The following is a 16,556-nucleotide window of genomic DNA, read 5'->3' as shown; positions in this document are numbered from 1 at the left end:
AGTTTTATTTACATTAACACTAGAACTGCCCGAGCAGTCATTTTGCTTTTTTTATTTTGAAAGTACTTTAATCCTGACAGTAGTTGGCATACACTCAATTTCTGGTGACTTTATTTCTGTACTTGTCCCCATGTACAAAAATTTGAAGCTTTTGTTGGGAGAAATCCACCTTTATACCTAGAACAGCCAAGAGCAGTCATTTTGACTGTTATATGTAAATTACATACATTTTCTCCTTGTGGTGGGCCTTGATGTATACTTTTGCTTTTAGGTTTATTCATCATTCCCTAATGGCACACACAACAAAACATATTCACAAGCAACATATCAACTTCAACCCCACCGTCCAATCATACCCAACCATTGCCATAGTGGTAATCGGCTAAAGTTGGTTTTCTGTGGTTCCCAACTTCGAGGCATGAATGCAAGCCGATCTCCTTCTTAAAAAGTCTAATCACAGAGAGCAACAGGCCTACAACAATACAATTATTTAAATCATTACACTTCACTCATAATGAGAAAAATTGATGGCAGATGGAAGCACTATACACAACAGGCATTACACAGAAACAAACAACAACGCCAGGTTCACAACACAAACCAACATATACCAATTCGTTAGAAATTCCATAGAGGAATGTGGACAAAGTGCATGTATGGTATGGCGGTGGTAGTAACATACTAATAAGAAAAAAAATAATTCTATTTGCTGCAACATGTTACTGGGCAATCTAAAAAAATCTATTGGCAGGGACAGCAGAAGTTTATGTATCCACAATCAAAACACCATATCTTACTTAGCTATAGCCTCTATTATCAAAGTTGAGGAAACTTTTTTTTTTTCTCTCTGATAGTTCATCTGGCAAGCTAAGTTTTTGCTTTAGTTTAACATTCCATAACTCTTAATACCACCATCTGCTTTGAAGTCTTCCTAGGAAACAGGGTCATTCACATTGTGTAGAAATAGAATTTAGAAGAGAACAATATTTTATCAATACTAAATGATATTTTGGACAATAAATGTGAGACTTGGGATGCAAACTCTGACAATGAAGATGGAGGGAAAGTAGAGATTTGGGAAGTGGCTGGTCTGAATCAGATAATACTAATGAAAAAGAAAGACACACAAAGATGTATTTTTTTTATAATCGTGTGTTCCTTATAAAATTATTAAAATTGCATACTACAAATTAATGTCCTAGTTTTTCCTCGATAGTGAAAATTTACGATGGCATAATAATGTATGTTATCCATAGCGTGAGAGAACTAAAGTGTGTGAATAAAACAAGACTGATATACATATAAAAGTATACATCAAAATGGGGCAATGTACGATGTTGCGTAAATACAATGTTTATCTATTTTTTTTCATGGTAAATCTTGTCAATAGTTGCCCTCTAAATTATCATATTTAAAGTTGGAAAGTCATTTTATGCACACCCTGTATGTTTAAAAAAATAAATTTCTTCAAAATCGACAAATTAACCATGTGGGATAATGCTCAATTTTTTATTGTAAAAATTTAGTGTGATTACCGCATATACTCGTGTATAAGCAGAGATTTTTTGTGAAAAAATTTGTTCAAGTGGGTGGTCGGCTTATACTCGGGTCAGTTTTTGATGAGAAAATATCAACCCCCGCAATCAGTAGTGGTTTTCGTAGCAGTGTTCGAGAAACCGGCATTATTGGTATGAGATATGTTCAAACCCCAATGAATCGATAATGTCAAAGCCGAGGCAAAGAAATTGAACACATCATTGGCTTTGATACCAGGTGAGCTAACGTCGATTGTACAGTCTTTAGGATGTGTGAGCATGAATAATAGGGTGGAACGAAATTTTTTTTTTGAAATTCCCATTGTAATAGAATTTAAAATATGCCTTTATGTGAAGAAATGCCATTCCTAATTTTTTCCCCCAAAATTCAAACTTCTTGAGGTTCCTCATCGCCCCTAAAGTTTTACGCACGTGTGGAATTCTATAACATGACACCGCCGAGGAGGCTTTCCTATTCCCCTGAACACGTGATTCGTTCAGTGACCTCGATGCTTCCCCCTTGTTTTCAGTATTCATCTACAATCTTACCCCTTAACTGAGAGGGTGTATAGCAGTCAAAATGATGCCCAGAAGCTTTTATTGTTATGACATTTTAAGAAATCCTAAAGAGTGGAATTCTCAAGTCTTGCCCACCTATGGCGATGTTATACTTTGTTATTTGCTGACTTAACACAATATGAAGGCACAACAATCAAGAAAAGATCCAGCTATTGCAGACATTCTTGAAATTATCGTGGCAAAGATAGAAAATATTTGGAAAAAATATGAAAGCAAGGAAAGATTCCCAAACTTTCAAGTTGAACTTTTGAAATCTTTTCAGTGCGAAGCACGAATATTGTTCGACAATGCAGCATGTATATGTGATTTTGAAGACTAAGTGTGACAAGTTGAGAAAGGTCCCAAATGTAGAGCGAGATTCCTTGCAAGATCAAAGAAGTGCACGCAAGATGGCCATTGATCGAGTAATGTCCTAACAACGAAGAAATTGAAAAACAATGAACAAAGGAAAATGACAGTAGTATCCCATTTGAAGTCATCTCAAAAAGAAACGGCGGAAACTAATTCATCAACAGTGAAACTGAAAACTCATCTATATCCAACGATTCTGAGGAAAGTGATCTATATGAGCCAAAACACAGTTTCCTGTTGAAGTTAGCATTTCCATCTACTAGTACCTGAAGCTGGTCCATCAATCTGTGCTGAAGCACGTACTTTATTTGCTTTTGAAGTTCTACCATCATCCTCACAGATGAGAACTAAATTACCAAATGTTGCTCTTGCTTGTGATAGAACTGGCGTGTCTGATCGATCAGCTGCAATTATTGCGAATGCTGTGCTGGAAGATGTTGGGTTATTGACGAAAGAGAAGCCAAATATGACAATAGATCGGATGAAAATAAGGCGTGAAAGAGCATCACAGAGGGTTCTCTTGCAAGATAGAATTCCTAGAACAAAATGTGTGAAGAATATATTTTGAGGGTCGAAAAGACAAAACCTTAGCTAATGTCAAAGAAGGTGATTCTTTCCATTGAAGAACCATATCCGAAGAACACAACTATATATTGCAGGAACCCGGGTTAATTTATCTCGGTAACACAACTCCAAGAAGCAGTAGAGCAAGGAATTTAAAGTCATCAATCCTAGACTTTTTGAAGAAAGATTTTGATACGAAAGAATTAATGGCGATCAGATGCGACGGAACTGCTACCAACACTGGTTATAAAAATAGTGTTATCAGATTAATAGAGAAAGAAATAGGCCATCCCTTGCAATGGCTTATTTTTCTTTTTCACTTCAATGAGTTACCTCGAAGGCATCTTGTAAAGCATCTAGATGGATGTTCCATCAGTCCACACAGGCTTCAAGGTGATATCGGAAAAAGTTTGGAAAATTGTGAAAGATTACCTATTGTGAAATTTAAACCAATCTCTAATAACCTTCCGATAATGGACAGTGACAAAAGTGATTCAAGTGCAGATCAGATATATCTTGTGGAAATAGTACGGGCAAAAAACTGAGAATCAAGAGAATTCTCAGAATTAGAAATGAAGGATGATCAGAAGCAGAAATCCATACATTCCATGTTCTGAAAAGAAACTTTTTTGCTAAGCACTATCCGGAACTAATTGCATGTGATCAAGTGCGAGTGACTGAACCACCCATTATAAAAAATCAGGAACTGGACCCACATAAATTATCTGAACCTGCTTTTCCATCTATACCGAATTTTACCGTGTCACACACAAGCAGTTGAACGGTGCGTACTACTCGTAACTGAAGCATCTCTTGCTGTATCAACAACCGAGAGTCATGAAGGCTTCCTTCAAGCCAGAATACAGACGTGCCAACTTTTGAAATCCAGAGATTCTCCCAAGGGCCCCCCCCCCCACGATACTCATAGACTTGATCAAAAAAAAAGTTCATAAAAAAATTTTTTTTTTTTTAATAAATTAAGAAAAAGTTACATTCTTCCCCCCCCCCACAAGGCAGGTTCTGCATTGCCCCTGAGAGGAATATAATTCCATGTCAATCTTTCCATGCAGAATAAAGAAATCACATCTACATACTGTTCATAAAGTATAAGTGTTTCCTTCTGTGGATGCTATCAATGATTGATAATCTTGGGTATACGAATTCTTAAAAGCTTTATATTTAGCTTTATATAGCTTAAAGTTTATATTTTCTTTCTGAAGATGTTTAATCAGAAGAAACAATTAAAAAAAATTCAAATTACTAAGCTGCGGACGAAAAAACGTGTTTACCGCACGGCTGTTAATGGAATACAATAACGATTATACAGGAATTACGGCAACCAAGGTCATGCCCCTGATAAATGATTGCCGATAAACGCAACGAAAACGAAGTCGCGTCTTTCCCAGTTGCTTAAATGCGGTCACAGACTTTTTTTACGGCTGTGCTCGATGGAAATGACTACGACTGTCCTCTATGGGTGTTTTCCCTAACGGCGACGGCAATCATTGACGCCACGACAATGTGAAAGCTCGCGTAAAATCTAATGTTCTGCCAAAATCTGGAGAAATTGTAACAAATCCAGAGAGCGGGAGGAAGGATGAAAAATCGGGAGAGTTGGCAGGTCTGAGAGTAAAATCAAGGTGTACTCTTCCATCGTTTGAAAAAAAGTTGACTATTTTACAAAAAAGTGAAATGTAATAAGTGCGACAACAGAGGAAACAATAGAGGCATCCTCCTGACACATATTGTCAAACTGTTTTTTTTTTTTTATAATTTAGAACATGGTTATAGTTTTGTCCCCACCCCAACTCCCCCAAAAAAGGGTTGTTATATATATATATATATATATAAAATTTATAATGTGCACTTAGAAAAGTTTTTTCCTTGACCTTTAGGGTCCGTTCCTAGATTTTGATATAACATCTTAAAACCTTGAAAGGCATCTTTTGAATACTAAGGCAACATCAATTTCCAAAAAAAGTGAAAAAACACCCTTTTTCGTTCCACCCTAATGAATAAGCCTCTCAAAGACTATTTACAATGAGCTTTGAGACAGAAGAAACAGATTAAAAAGTTTGAATCATTTTCTATTGTAAATTTCGGGAAGCTATTTCTTTTGCATGCAAATTTTTTTTTTTCTCTGAAATGCACACATTTTTTGGGGTTGGCTTATACACTAGTTTTCAATTTATTGCGATTTTGGCAGTCCTGAAGGGGGGGGGGGGGGGGGGGGGAGATCGGATATATATGAATTAGCTTAAACAAGAGTATATACGGTAAATATATTGCACTAAAAAGAAGCAGCAATCAAAATGACTGCCAGAGGCCCTTATAGGTATAACATATAGTCTGACCCTTCTAGTGTTATGCTGGTGAGTGCAATTTCCGATTCTTATGCATGGCAATAACTCAACAAAACCTCTCAGTGACCAGCCCGTGGAAATAAAACAATACCAGGGCCGTCATTTCAACCTTTTTCTGGGGGGGGGGGGGGCAAAGAACATGTACTAAATGTATACATATATATACCATTTCTAATGTATTTTTTTAAGTCTGACCCCCCAAATGACGAGCCTGAGTTCAACCCTTAACTTCATCACCCATATTTTAATTATTAACTCTTTAATACCCAGAAATGGAAGAAGATAGCTCAATAGAGAAGTATGGGTATGTTTTTGAGGCTCTTTGTGAACAGCAGGAAAAAAACTGAAAACTCATGACAGAGGTTGGAATCAGAAAAACAAGTCCCACAGGAGAGTGATGAGAAAGAGTCCACTCAATTAAGAAATATCCAAGCATTAAAGAGTTCAACAGCTCTATGGATAGGCAGTAAAACTTTTCAAACAATAATTAACGGCAACGTTCTAATTTATATAATTTTTTTAATGTGTGCAGACTTGCTCTTCCTGTGCGAGGTAAGACAATCTACCATATACACTACTAATGTATTTATGGATTTTGCATGTGCAAAGGCATTCTGAATATGCACAACTGAAGAGGGAACATTGCTCAAGGGACAGGAGAAAACCACTTTTATACAAGATTTATCATTATAGATGCATTACGGCTTCAGGACCTGAGAGCAATATTGTACAGAAGGATATTTTTGCAGAGCAGGGGTGACCAGTGTGTGACATCTGGTCCAGATCAGATATCAATGCCACCCTATACAAGCACTTCCAAACATAAAAATATTACTCTAATAAACTTGTATTTTAGAACTGTTTCTGGTATATTTCTCCATAAAAAAAGTTTTTTCCCTATTAGAATGGTAAATTTGGCTCCAACAGCTGTCATTTGTATTTTGAATGCCATCCAAAACTAATTTTTTTTTCAATTCTGCCAAGAAAAGCAAAAAAACAACTACTGTTATAAATTGAAAGATATACAGTTAACACTCATTGTAATGATCGCTCCATTAAAACGACCAGTACGATTGGGGAGTCCAAAATATTTTTTTTCCCCACGCTACTTTTTTTATTCAATATAATGACCTACAAAGACCATTCAATCCATTGCAATGACCCACTCAGATCGCTTCTCCCCATTTTTTTTTGCAAAGAAATGGACAAAAACGGTCATTGAGAATGTTTGACTTTGATGCTTGGAGAAGAGAAGTTATGAAACAGAGGCAGTCTTTTTTTTTTTCATCACCTTCACATAGAAATTTGACTGGATGGTGTTGGTTGTCTACCCCTCTTGCTCACCATTCTGTTTTATTTCCTAACCTCACATGGGGGGGCACCCCCACTTCCTGATGAGTGGTCAATTTTTTTTTATAGCACCCTATATTTCTCAATGAAAAAATATATATAGGCAAGTGAACTTATTATGCTGCATGTAGCAAAAAATAAATAAGTTTTTTGGCCTTATACAGTATTTTGTGGTAGATGTAGTTTAGTAGTTGTCCATAAAAAGTTTTTGACGGACAACTACTAAACTGCACACATGCACCTCTCTTATATTCCTCTATGGAATTTCTAACGAGTATATGTTAGAACATGTGTGTATGTGTTGTGAACCATGCAGCAGTTTGTTTCTTAGAAATGCTTGGTTATGTGTTTAAAAAGTGCTGACATCGCTCTTCAAAATTCAGAAGCAGATTGATGTACTACAGTTGATTAGAAATTTCAACTAATTATTTCATGATAAGAACAGGTATGAACCACAAAACAGTTATCTAAACATCACTAACCCTACTGGAAATCTTTAAAATGGGTTTTTACTATTTCTCATAACTCAAAAGTCCAAATTGACAAAATCTCAAAACTGCACTTAATGGAATGAATAATGTTGTTATAATGAGCATAAACTGTGTCAAAGTTTGTCACTCTCAATAGAGGAGATACATCTAGATACAGTAGACTAATCTGGCTGTGCGCTAGTCTTACTTATGGAAAAATTGGGCTCTGTGAATGTCTAAGCACAGAAGTTGACATTTGAATTTTTTTTTTTTTAACTGCCTTCCAGTAATTCAGTGATTTCCATAATTTGGCAACCCTGGTCTGATTTGTTCCAGATTAGTGAGTATACTGTACCAATGTATATTCTTCTCAATGACTACTACTTCAATAAACATCCGAGGAAAACTAAATGAAATATAAACTGAAGATTACTGTAATTTTTGGTACCAAAAGCTATGTTTACCTTCTGCTAATTTGGCCATCAGTTGTAATCTTCCAGTAGCACCGAGGTCAATCCCTGTTCGATCAAGTTCATCACTATCAAGAAATGATGGGCCTTGGGCGATATCAGTACGCTCTGTGACATGACCAACTTTCATTGGCCTACCAGCTAATTCAAAACCATTCAACTGCTCCAGCGCTTTCTTTGCATCCTCAGAGTCATAAAACTGCAAAATAAGTTGATCATTTTCACAACAAGCACTTCAAATACGGTACTTGAATGAAATAAAATTTTTGATATGCATAAACCATTTCCATATACAAACTCAAAGAAATTTCTAACTCATAAAATTCAAAAATGAAGCTGCTGTCAAATTGTCAATATAAACATAACCCAACAATAGCAGTTGCAAAGTAATAAATGCTCTTTATTCCCTCAACATATAATGACTGAGGTAGACTTTTACTTAACCTTTTACTGGCAAAATTAAGAATTGGATTAATTTTTTACCCTTCTGATTCTTTAGTTTAGAGATATCAACCAAAAAACTAGTGAAAAACATTTTCTGGTACATTTTCTAAACTCGTCCATGTCCATAGAAACATTAAAATTAAAAAAATTAAATTAACCCAATGATGCCAGTTGGTAAGAAAATTTGTCAGTCAAAAATTTTTCTCCGCCAATAAATGGGGGGGGGAGTGGTTCCACTCAGTGTTTATTTCAATTTCTAAAAAATCAAAGTGGTCTTTAATGGGTTAATAGCACGGGTGCTGAAATAAATGACATTTTTGTTTTGTAAAGTTTGTTTTTTCACTGAACCTGTGAGATTCCAATCAAGTGATTTTATATATGGGAAAAATAGTTTTTTCTGATTAATGAAACTGATGTTCCAGATTAGGGTACCAAAGTACCTTGTTTGAAACATTAACCATTTAACAGCCAATGTTCTCAATTGGGAACATTTGGCTGTTAAAAGTTAATGCTCAACACTACGAGTTTCCTTACGATTGCTTGGTGAGCACCACAGAAAACTCAATCAATTACAGTTCAACTTTAATAACTGAAATTTTAGATGTATATCAAAGTAATTCTAATTTCCCAAGTAATAAATCCAAAGCTCTCAATTTTTAACAGCACCAAGGCTTATCCGTTTTCGAAGGCACTTTGCAATATCTAAGCTCAACCACTACAACTTAATCGTACATGCAGCACCTTTGTATATAAACATGCCTCTGCAGATATTATAAAAAATTTGTACATGCTAGAATGAGTATGTACAACCCTAAATATTTATGTTGTTAGGATTATGCATGCTTAGTGTTCTAACAATGCTTGCCAATGTCTTCCTTATTTTCAAGTGAAAATGGCTAGAGCCATATTATGTTAAAGATCTTTTGTTTTTTTGCAGAGGGACTTTAAAATAGCTCACATTCAAGCTGCTTCAAAATCAAGTCAGAAACTGCAGAAAACCAACTTCTGCTGACTACCACTAAGCCGACAATGGTGGGGGTGGGATCAAACTCAGAACCTTGCAATACTGCATAAAATTTTAAAACACAATAAGAAAATTGTTTCAGTGACAAGAAGTTTACAAATAACTCACTTTCTCTAAATTACTCAGATTCAGCCATATTGCAGCCAATTTATCTATGTTGGCCTCATTACAAATTAAGTGAAGTTAGAGAAATAAAATAAAAATTAAGCACATAATAGTACTCTTAATAGTTTATAAAAAGCAAACAATCAAAATTTCATCTCTTTATTTTGCTGCAAAAACTCAGTAGCAGTTTATCCCTAAAATTATAGAAACATTAAATAAAAATCAAGGAATACATATTACAGTGAAACCTTGCTACAATGATACTTGATATAACAATAAATCCCTGCACAACAATATTTTTTCAAGTCTTGTTTGGAAATGTCTACTCTAATGTACTATGCTGTAATGTACTCTATACTCTGCTTCTCAATATAATGATAATTACTCTACAAATTTTTTTTTTGTCTGCAGAGTATAGTTATATCTAGGTTTTAATGTAAATCAAATTCAATTCAAAAGCAAAGAGAAATGACACTACCACATATATGTGAAAATTCAGAAACAAAAAAAACATACATACACTAATAAATCCATATCCCTTGGATCGACCAGTTTCTGTATCCTTTATCAGCTCAATTTTCTCTATCTGGAAAAAAAAATTATATATTTACAGTAAAATCTGGATTTGTGAAAAAAAAAGAAAAAGAGTCAGATTCAAATTACTGGAGGTAAAGAAATAGGCATGGATGATTTATTCTAATGCAATATTTAATTACATTATTGAATGAGATTACTATAAAAAAACATAGGCATACAAACAATACAATTACAATATACAAATATAGTAATCATAATACACAATTAAAATCTTTCTACAGGCAATATCAGCAACATAAAAAAAAAAAAAAAAAAAAAAAAAAAATTGAATGGTGGAATAGCTTACCCCCGGAGGTAGTAAATTGTAACACAATTGACACGTTTAAAAAGAAATACGATAAACATGTTGGGGTAAATCGAGAAACTATCCATTCTTAGAATAAGACAACCATAAGTATTCTTTATGGGTATTGTATAATATTTTATCATGTGTATATATTGTTTATAATTTGTGTTAATTGCATTTTTAATTGGGTTGCTGTATTTTTGAAACATATGACATCCATATTTTTATGGGCATCTTTTTATCAGCCACCTCGTTGGGCGTTTTGCCTGTTGTGGCGTTGTATTTGTATTTGTATTATGCTGGATCATAATTGTGTGAAACTACAGTACTGAAAATACAAGACTGGGATCAGTCATTTGGAGACACCACAATGTATGGGTGCATAAGGCAAATTTGGGTTTTTATGGCATATTATACAGCTATCCAGAAAGTTGAATGGGGAAAGAAAGACTAATGAAATAAATGGCATGTGTAAAATAGGCACATTATTTAGATACTTCCAATTGAAGTATGCTTCCATAACCGTGTGTGTGAGCGAGTGAGTGAGAGTGAGATGTTTGGATAAATACTTCCTGAACACATGCTGTATAAAAAGGTTTGTAGACGGTAGTCCTAAACAAAAATTATTTAGGAGCTACACATTATTAATTGTCAGCTAGGACAGAGGGAAAAAAATCCTGACAAGAGGAGGTGAGCCAAATAATATCAGGAAACTTGGTTTTCATTATATCAACAGTCACATTAGTGATAAGGCAGATTCAAATGATTCATAGTAATAATTTTGGGGGGGGGGGAAGATTATGTAAATAACTATTACTTAGTCATTTTGTGCGTTCATTTTAATAATGAGGAATGATCTTTAAAAATGATGTATCGAAGTAAGTAAATCGAGTAATATTTGTTAATATTTTTTGAACTTATATTTTTTCAAGTCACATGCCTGACCAAGAATGAATTTTTAGACATTTGTGTCCATCCCTGACATAATACTTGACCCGACCACAATACTTGTATGAATGAAACATATGAGCAAAGTGAAAGGCAAATTATTCTCTATGAAAAAATTCAAAATTTTTTTTGATTGATTATCGTTTCATTCCCATTTTAAAATAGTCTTGCATGAATAACATCCTTATTTTCAGAAATCATTGATACAATATTTAAAAAGGCATGTCTTTCTATATTCAATTACAAACTTTTTTCAACATTTAAATTTGTCCATTTCAGGGATAATTTCATATATTTTTTCCTTTGAAATCTAAAATTTTCAACTTTAACATTGATATTTTTGAAAAATTGACTCATAGCCAAGATATTTACTGACTTGATCACTGACTCGAAACTGAGCAAAAATGAATTTTGATTTTGACATGACCAGTCATACAACAAAAAAATCTGCAAGCACAGGTGACCAAGTTGATTATCATTAGTCAGTGTCCATCTAGAGCAGCGGTTCTCAACCTTTTTTGACTCGTGGAAACCCATAGGCAAATCTATTATCTATTCAAAGTTACTGATTTATTTTTATTTAAAAATATTCATAATTATTTTTTTTTTCAAATTCATTGTTTTTATTTCCCTCGAGTGGCAACGGAGTCCCTGGCGAGTGCACATGAAGCCCCAAGGGCACCGGTTGAGAACCACTGATCTAGAGAAAAGAATTCACAGTAAGTTAGTATCTAGAAAAATTGGAAAGGGGAACGAAGAAATTCCCTGAATTATGTAAGTTGTACATTCCACATCTCACAAGCATGGCAAAATGTTATTTTTTAAAATTCATGCATAGTTTACTCCCACGTTATACCTTGAACAAGTTTTTTTTCTCAGGTCATTATAATGAGGGAGGGACACATAATGGTTCATGCATAGTATATTGAACTTCACAGCAAAACTAGGTTCTATTGTTACAAAAATGAAACTCTAACATATTCAGATGTAAAGAAATCTTACCTTTCCGAAAGGTTCAAAAATACCCCTGAGCATTTCTTCTGTTATATTGAAATGCAAAGAACCAACATAGAGTCTCATGGGACCAGGATTTCCTTTAGCTAAGCTGCTGGCAGCTGCAGCTGTTCGATTCTTCTCAGCTTGAGAGAGCTGTACATGTATCTTTGTGCCCATGAGTTCCTGCTCATGAAGACCCAATGCCTGAAAGCAAATAACAAAAATATAGTTTATTTAACATGGCTTTAACAATCAATTAAAGAAGAAATACTGCACTTTTCAATCCTTATTTTAAGATCAACTGAAAAATCCTATTGAACTCATTTTTTTCCCCATAAAGTCTATATACAATGAATGCCAGAACTCTGCCACTAGACTTATCCTGTTGCCCAGAATTGTGACAGTCTGGAACATTTTATTCAGAAGTCGAAAAGAAAAAAATTACAAAGAAAATAACAATGTACAGCAAAACCCCACTTCACGGACACCCTTCAGATGTGGTCCTCTCTCTTTTATGGTGAAATAATTTCCCTGTGTATAATAAAGTATGGACTTCTAACCTGATTAATGGTCACCCCTGTTTCAAGGACAAATTTTTTCTCCACCGGTGTCTGCAAAAGAGAGGTTTTACTGTATTTCTCTGAATGGGTACTGTCAGGATTTACAGATTACAGGGTTCATACAAAATTTCTTAAACAAAAATTAAGGAGTTTTTAAGAAATCATGACAAACTTCATAACTTAGTAGTCTTACAGCAAAGAAAAAAAAACAAATTTATTTTGAATCTGAGTAAATTTTGAATTTTCCCTCTTGTCAAAAATATAGACGAAGCAACGGTTCAAAAATCAACTTCTGATTTATTTTATCCAGCATTATAAGAATTCACAAAATAATCAATCCACATGCAGATAATTCATACTTTTCTTTCGTCACCAAAGTGTTTTAGAACCTTCAAGTTTTGGTCAAAGTACAACTCATAGCAGCATCACAAATTATAAAAATTCTAAATGATATTCATTCCCTCTCAATTATTCGAAATAAAAAAAAAATCAAAGTAGAAGAAAGATTTTCTTTACAAAATTATTTGTATTTGCAACAACTCTGTATAAGTAGATCAACACATACACAAAAAACACTTCAAAATTAAAGTTTTTCAATTTTATGGGCATGGTTCCTGCTGGTCTTTTGATTTTAGTTATACTCAGAAAGAAATTGTTGCAAAATGGGAGCAAATTTTTTGAGACATGATGTTTCACAATTTAGCACTCGTTATTTGGCAACATTGGCGATTTAGCACTCGCAATTTGACAAATTAGAATTTGTAATTCAGCGGACTATACTATACTATACTTCTAGCTTTGGTTCAAATGTAAACCAACGCATGTGTGCAATACTCCAAATAATTGACGAAGAATAATTCAACATTTCACCTCTTACAATACACTACCACCAAAAATGTAGTCCTTTGTTTGCCCCTCTTATCACAAAATAAATCTTTTTTTTTTTTTTTTATTCTGTATTATTTCAAATTTATGTGGAAGATGGGAATTTTTTTTAAAAGATCCACATCAAACCAGTTTTGCTGCTATGTCTTCAGAATGGATGTTGACAGGAAACACCTTCTTGCTCAAATGTTACTGTCTATTTTAACCGAAGAATCATAGGCTTTTTTTTATTATTATTCCTGGTCAGAAACAGATTTGATACAGACTTGTATAAGCTTCAAAAGCTGTTACAGAAAAAGGAGCTTTCTTCTTTATGGTTTGATGATATAAATGGAATGTGCACGTCTATCTTGTTTGATGACATCCATATTTGTTACTAGCAACTCAGCCACCTAGTTGGGCATTTCGCCTGTTGTGACATTGTATTTCGCAGAGCCATTAGAAAATTTATTTCTTTTCAGCTGCTCCACGCTGTTGATGTTAACAAGATTTTTTTTCTCTCACCCATACGCTTTCTCACATACAATAGAAGGGGGTCACTTATCCTGGTGAATACAGTCAAAACCAGTTGTAACACCATCATCCCTCCCAAAGAATTTTGGCGGTATAAAGAGTTTGGGGCTATATCGGATCATGGTCAGTATAGCATTTCGGAGAGGCTTCATTAGATAAATTCACACATTTATTATGAACTATTTTGTATCTCAGTGTCTTATTAGTACTACTCCATAAATAAAATTACCTATTTTATATGCGCGTTCAATTTTAAGATGAGAAATTTTAAAAACTGTACAATTACTTGAATATTTCTTGATGTAAAACTTCAGAGATACATATACACTTACCTCTGAAATTATTTTAATTCTGCACAAGTTCAGTGATGCATTTTATAAATACAAAAACAAAATAAACAAAGGAAAACAATGGAGGCATTGCTTTTTCAGTCCGTATTGGTTTGATAATCACAAATTTTCCATTTCTCAGATATTGACAGAACAGCACGTTCGACATAATTTGATTGGAGCAAATCAAGGGAAATGATAATACTCAAAATGCAATGACCAGCGAGTAAAAACATGCACTATTGAAAAACTTTTCTTGGCAACCTTGAAAAAAGTTGCGCAGTATGCTCATTTTTTACACACTCCCCCCCCCCCCAATCAATAAATTTGTTACGTTGAATATGTTATATTTTTTTTGGTTCCTACAAGTATTCAGGTATTCAATGTGCTTTCTAAGACTCCCGACTATGTCATTCTTTATTCTTCAAGTCATTTGCTCTAAACTATTGTTATGTTGACTAATAAAAGTGAAATGAAAAACAATAAATCATCAACTCTTTTCGGGAGAAGAAATGTTATCGAAATTTTCTTGGAAAATGAGACTTTGTATACATCCAAACAACGAGTTGTGTAACAGGTTTTTTACATTATAATCCTATATGGAAGATTTGTTCACTGAAAATTTGTGGCATTACAATGGGTCTAACTGTATAGGCATTTCCACATTTCCAAGAACTTACAATTTTCTTTTAGCTTATTGGGAAGAAGCAAGTGATATTGGTTTCCTCAAAGGCAGCCATCCCGGCCATCTTCGACTGATTTGGACTTTAATAGAGTTTTACTTTTTAGAAAAAGACCTTCTGGAACACCCCGTATTTCCCTCTTGTCCTCATTAGGAAATCACAACTTGAATATCAATCTATAAAGTTTATGATAGAAATAATTTCAGTCACAGAAGAACCTATTACTTTATTTTAAGGAAGAAAATAAAGTTGTAAATAATTTTTCCTAACACTTACCAAAGGTATAGATTCAACACTAGCAAACTCCACATAAGCAATACCCTTTGACCGTCTTGTTTTGTTATCCATGATAATTTTAACATCTCTGACCTGCAGAGAAATAAGAAAAAAAAAACCTTGTCATGAACACTGAAATTTTTCATACAAGGAATTAGAAACAAAACACATATTGCAACATGAAACACAATGAACATTTCACGTTTAGAATTTTAAAGCGAATTTTTACAAATAATTCACGATACATCCATTACAAATTAAATTTAACTGCCAAGGTAATGCTAAATTCTAATAGCTTCTGATGTAGGGTGGGAAGAGTGTAGAACAGATTGCCACCGGATCTCGTGTGCTCATCCACACATCAGTTTGTCATCCTTTTAGTGCTTTTGTGTGATCTTGCATCTTTTTAACAGGGCATAAATTTTAATTTGTATTGAGTTATATTGGAGTATGTATGCTTATTTTATTGTATGTCATGTTAGGTTTTAACCTATTAATAGGTGTTATAATTTTATGCATTTTTCCCTCTTTGTTTGCATTCCTTGAGTAATATTTTTATTGTGATATTGTGCTTTTTCTCACAGTTCTATTGATTATACATGTGTATTTTATTGTTTGTTAAGCACTCATGGATTTTTTTTAACATTTATAATTATTATAATTTATAACTTTTATACATTTCCCCCCTACATATATTAACGTGTCTGGTCAATTTTTTGTTTTTACTGATATCCCCTTGCATTTTCTTTCCAATTTCATTGATTGTATTGTGCACCCAGTGAAGTCAAAGTCTTTCGGCCTTTCACAGGTTTGTATACTAAATAAATACTTACTGGTCCAACTGATGAGAAAAATTCTTCCAAGTCTCGAGCACGAACTCTCTGAGAAAGTCTCATGACAAAGATAGTTCTTAAATCTCTGTCTTCAGGACTAATATCATCTCCTGGCAATCTGAAAACATTAAATTACTTCTTAGTCATGCTATGAATTACATAAATGCTCAATATTTTTCCCAATATAACTTAAAAATTAACTTTAAATACTTAAACCATGATATGATGTATTTTAATACACAATTTCATTTGATGGCTTTTTTTTTACATCTACTAAAATTTATTGAACAAAGACAATAGGAATTAAAATTCATACTTGTTTCGAATGCTGTCAAATACATTCATCCTGAAAAAAAAAAAATATTAATTACTAATTCAATCCAGCCTGATACAAA

The 16,556-nt window shown here is 33.8% G+C and overlaps 1 protein-coding gene across 3 annotated transcripts in view; it reads right to left on the bottom strand.

The window, feature by feature from the left end:
* Positions 1 to 16,556, bottom strand: part of Caper (RNA-binding protein 39-like protein Caper) — a 42,904-nt gene that overhangs the window by 5,585 nt on the left and 20,763 nt on the right. For all 3 annotated transcript variants that reach the window (XM_089245686.1, XM_089245687.1, XM_089245685.1), the window contains 6 exons: positions 16,478 to 16,507; positions 16,162 to 16,279; positions 15,329 to 15,421; positions 12,089 to 12,286; positions 9,776 to 9,841; positions 7,677 to 7,881 (listed from right to left, as the gene is read on the bottom strand). In XM_089245686.1, coding sequence (XP_089101812.1) covers positions 7,677 to 7,881; positions 9,776 to 9,841; positions 12,089 to 12,286; positions 15,329 to 15,421; positions 16,162 to 16,279; positions 16,478 to 16,507 — 710 coding nt within the window. The remainder of the gene's footprint in view (positions 1 to 7,676; positions 7,882 to 9,775; positions 9,842 to 12,088; positions 12,287 to 15,328; positions 15,422 to 16,161; positions 16,280 to 16,477; positions 16,508 to 16,556) is intronic.

This window comes from Pholcus phalangioides, unplaced genomic scaffold (assembly GCF_987345545.1).
Source record: "Pholcus phalangioides strain wild (caught in Gottingen) unplaced genomic scaffold, Ppha-v1.0 ptg000016l_1, whole genome shotgun sequence".
Taxonomy (NCBI): Eukaryota; Metazoa; Arthropoda; class Arachnida; order Araneae; family Pholcidae; genus Pholcus; species Pholcus phalangioides.
This window is presented reverse-complemented; position numbering and strand designations above follow the sequence as displayed.